We start from the raw sequence: 4,764 nt of genomic DNA on the forward strand, positions 1-4,764 counted from the left end.
CCCAACCTGTGATCAACGACATCTCACCAATTCCACTTCATGATGTCTCACCAGATCCTGCTCCAAATCTACAGTTGAATCAACTTCTACGTTCCCATCCAAATATCAATCTCAATTTTTACAATTGCTCAAATTTTAAAGTATTTGATAAAGAAAATAAGGAAAATAAGTGAATCTCGAGATCTTAGTTGAGATAGATGGGCATAACTGATTGTTTTGTTAGATTTTATTATTTAAACTATGAGTATTATTCTTGCGTGTACGTTGTAGTTTATTTCAGAGTTTCAAAAAAAATTTTCTATGAAATGATATTTCTAATATTATTATTATCAAAATTAAGATTTTTTAATAATTTATTTTTCATTTTAATTTTCAGGTGTATTTTCAAATTTAAAATTTAACAATTTTGAAGATAATGAAGGGGATTCACTGGCTGAATTTATCAGTTTTTATATGTAGTTTTATATTTTGGAACATTAACGCTGGGTGGCGCCACACGTTTTTCAGTCCTAAGGAGTGCATTTCTCACTTTTTCACTCCTAAGTAGTGCATTTCTCACTTTTATACTGCTCAACGGTAAAAAGACCTACTTCTCATGCTTAACTACCGTCGGTAAAAGAGCCCTTTTTGGGCTTGAGCAATGAAATAAATATATATAATCGAACATTACTATAGTAAAAAAAAAACAAAATCTGCACAATTATTCAATAGAATCACTGGAAAAGTATAGTTTTCCAGCGACAGCGCTGGGATTTTATATGAATTTTTTGACCTACGTGTCAATAATAAATATGTCGAGAAAAAGGAAAAGACTTTTAGATCATTAGATTCTGGATTCATTATACTATTGATTATAATATGTTCGATTTTACATTCCTGACAATTATTACAAAATGCGAGGCGCTACCGTATTGAGAACCCCTTTCCGGTTATCGACAAGTTTATACTCGGGCCTTACCATACCAACAGTTCCGTACGCTCCATCGTAGTCCATGCGCCACCGCTACGAATTTTGCTGTTGAACACTTTACATTGGTCCTGCTCATCTCCCCTATAATCTCTGTTTTGGTAGTAACCATCAATCCAATTCATCACATGACAGTAACATATCACGGGTGTGGATGCTAATTTTTGCACTCTCAAAAAATTGACTCTTAACAACTGTAAATACGTAAGGTGATTCGAGTTATTTACTGTTTATTTAAGATTAAAAATATTAGGGAGAAATTGTCTGAGATATTATAAATTTCAGTGATGAATTATTGTTGTTTTAATAATATTTGTGATAAGTTTAGGCTGGACAGTTGCTGGAGGTTCTGATCGTCTGGGATTGATTTTTTGAACTGAAGATGAGATACATACTAGGAGCATCATTCTTCGGCACTTCCACTGCAACAATAACAGTATTAAGTGATTATCCGAATTTTGTGGCATTTATTTTTTGACATTGTAATCCTTGAATGAAAGATAATACAGGACCTTTTATTTCTAGCGCTGTACCATGTATTCACGGGAAAAGGCGAAAAAGTCAGCATTGCTTGGTAAGAGTAATATAATAAATTCGGTTTCTGAGATATTTTCTCTTAGAGTCCCTGATGAGATATTATAACGAATTTTTTGGAGTTTAGGTTCTTGGGAGAAACGAGTCCCTATATGTGGACTACCCTGGGCATTGGACTTGCTGTGTCTCTCTCTGTGGTTGGAGCTGCTTTGTAAGTTATGTTGATGATTTTCATTCAAATGTACCTATTCCTCTGCACAATTTACATATTTCTTCATTGAAGTTATAAAATGTTATCAATCAAATGATTGTCATCTCTAGGCATTTTTCTACCCTTGTTTTACACGAATTGAATTATCCAACACGTAATATTTTATCGTAAGTCTTGGTTCATGGAAGGTTTAATTAATATTTTCAACTTCCCGACCAAAGGGAGGAAGTTATTGTAATGACTCCGAAAATCAAATGTGGACTTTCCATGATTTGTCCACGTTTCATGACGTTTGGAATCATTTGCAACCATTTTTGAAGCATGTTTGTATGTGTGTGTGTGTATGTACGTATGTACGTATGTAGTAAAAATATTGTCCAACAATTTCTCCTGAACAATCGAAATGAAGCCCTTGAATTTTTTTTGCAATCGATGGGTCTTCATGTAACTTAGAACTGATTAGTTTGTGGAGGCGATCGCCTCAGCAGTTCTCTAGTTATTCGCATAAAACATGTAAACAAGCAGTATGACGGAAGCTATTTGACAGATCGCTCATGACTGTTACTTTTTGTGTAAATTTTTTTTCTTCAATTTTAGTTTTTGCCAATTCCATTAGTAGTATGCTTCCAAATGGAACTCGATCCATGTTTCTTAGAAATGAATACTTATTGGTTGGTATTTTTGAAAATGTTCTGGCCAATAATACTCAAATTTCATTACCTTTTGATGTATCATAGACTCTGCCCCTTTTACGTACGTACATTTTTTCTTCCACCCATTAAAATAGAGAAGCAGCAACATTTTGAAATTTAGCTGAATAATATTATACCTTGAGAGCGGAATTACTGTTTTAAAAAATTTCAATCATGACTTTTTTTTTGTTTCGTTCTTACGATTCTTCATATAATTCAGCAATTATTCCTTAAAATTACATAATGAGACTATAATTTCTCACGCTATTATTACATAATAATACTCTCTTTTAAACATTCATTCTTCTGAAAAATTTTTTTTTTAATGTGATATGATCTTTCTAAGTCAGTCTATGTAGAGTGAAAATGAACAGTTAAATATAGATGCGTTGATCCTATTCTTCTTAAGAATCTTTGATAAATGGTTCTATCTCAGTATTGAATATATTGACCTAAAATTGGATATAGGAAAGTTATTTGACAATCTTAACTAGTAGTCAATGTTTCAAAAGCTTTCCATGATTTTAATCCATGTTATAGTGTTCAAGAGTGAATTCTGACCAAAAAAATACAAAAACGGCAATATCTTGAAAAGTTTCTATACAGGGCTATACATATTTTGATTGATGCAGATAGATGACATCAAGACGAATATTTTGAAAAAAAAAAATTGAAATCGGTTGTATAGTTTTTGAGATATTGAGCAAAACAGTTTCACATAAAAAGTTAAATATCTCCGAAACTACTGATACGATTTTGCTCATCCAAAATACCAAACTTTGTTATCACAAGACCTGAAATCCTACCAAGTTTGAAGTTTCTATCTCGATTATTTTTTAGGTTATCATGTTTACAAGTAATTTCAGCGAAAAAATGAACAATCGAGAATAAAACCACATTGCTTGGGGTGTAATGATCTTTCTTCGATCCATTTAGATAGGTATCATCACGACGAGTATTTTGAAAAAAAAAAATCGAATCGGTCGAATGGTTCAGGAGATACCGGCAAAAAACGATTTTTGAAGAATTGCTGTATCTCATGAAGCGTTCAACCGATCGAGCTGAAATTTAGCCCAGTTTTGAGTATCAATAATACCAGATAGCAGCCAAAATTTCAAGTTCTTTGCGCTAACCGTTCTCGAATTATGGGGGCAATTGGGGACATACGCACACACATGACCACAGACATACATACATACATTTTTTAAAAACATCATTTCTTCACGTTTAATGACATTTCTAGGCATTTCCACCCAAAACTAGGAAATCGAAAAAAATTCCAATTACATAGCTTCCATTCGGAAGCAGAAAACGTCAAAAAATGAGAATTTTTGAGAAATTCAACGATTTTACTTCGGAAAATGATGGGATTTTATTCATTTTTTGGTAATTGATACGTCCTCATATAACCTCTTCCTGAGAGGATGTTGAGTGAAATTGTCTCAGCAAATGTTCGATTATTTGTGTAAAACTTTTCCTTTCAATTTAATTTTTTTTGTTCCAATTCAACTTCCATAACGATTTTTTTTTCACGTATTTCAAGCGAATGACTAAAAAAATGGCTGACACTCTTGTCCCCAAAAATTATTAGTTCCAAGTCACATAAAGACGCATTGATTGTCGAAAAATCTATGAGGAAATACTATGAAAAAGACTTCTATTGCTTTCTTTTTTCTCCAATTTTGTTATATTTACATCATGAACCTGAAAAACTGTTTTCGATTCAAAGATTTACAAGAAACTATTCAGTGATGATTAATAAATTCTAATGTTTAAAATTCATTATAAAATCTCAACTTTTATTGGATCAGTGAAGAAATTTGTTTTACCGGAGTAACTCCTTGCTTAGCAATCAATAAAGAAGGCTACTATAATTGATTCATGTACCGACTCTGGTCCAACGCTCACGCATGCAAACTACTATCCGTTTCAGAAGTAGAGGACCCTGGGGTTATATGCTGTGACCGTTTTCTAGATTCTATAATACTAATTCCTGAAAAAATGATTGGGGCGAGTCAAGAAAAGGGACAAATAAGGGATAATTTGAGAATAATAATCTATATTCTTTTCTAAATACAATTAGGATCGTAAAAAGATTCAAATAAGGCCTTTACTGAGATCTAGGGAGTGGGGGAGGCCAGGCAACTTTTGTACACGTAAAAAGGGAGTGACTCTAATGCAGGAAAAAGGGGAGAAGCTAGTCGTGTCGAGGGAATACAACTAAATATAAAAATAATAACTGAATGGGGAAGAAACAAAAGAGTGTAGGCTCACCGTTGGGGGGTATGAAGGGTAATATTGTGGGGACAAGAGGGAAAATGAGGGGGGTAACTCGTACTCACGATGGGACTTCACTCTGG

General features: G+C 33.2%; 1 protein-coding gene across 2 annotated transcripts in view; it reads left to right on the forward strand.

Moving 5' to 3' along the window:
- The first annotated feature begins 1,075 nt into the window (after positions 1-1,075).
- The window catches only part of LOC107041868 (V-type proton ATPase 21 kDa proteolipid subunit), a 218,244-nt gene continuing 214,555 nt past the window's right edge, over positions 1,076-4,764 (forward strand). The window contains exons 1-4 of one of the 2 annotated variants that reach the window (XM_015262666.1): positions 1,076-1,176; positions 1,291-1,410; positions 1,493-1,541; positions 1,629-1,712. In XM_015262666.1, coding sequence (XP_015118152.1) covers positions 1,350-1,410; positions 1,493-1,541; positions 1,629-1,712 — 194 coding nt within the window. In that variant the 5' untranslated portion in view covers positions 1,076-1,176; positions 1,291-1,349. The remainder of the gene's footprint in view (positions 1,177-1,290; positions 1,411-1,492; positions 1,542-1,628; positions 1,713-4,764) is intronic. The other variant, XM_015262665.1, reaches the window with a different exon arrangement.

Source organism: Diachasma alloeum, unplaced genomic scaffold, assembly GCF_001412515.2.
Source record: "Diachasma alloeum isolate Michigan unplaced genomic scaffold, Dall2.0 Dall_scaffold_00384, whole genome shotgun sequence".
NCBI classification, from domain to species: Eukaryota; Metazoa; Arthropoda; class Insecta; order Hymenoptera; family Braconidae; genus Diachasma; species Diachasma alloeum.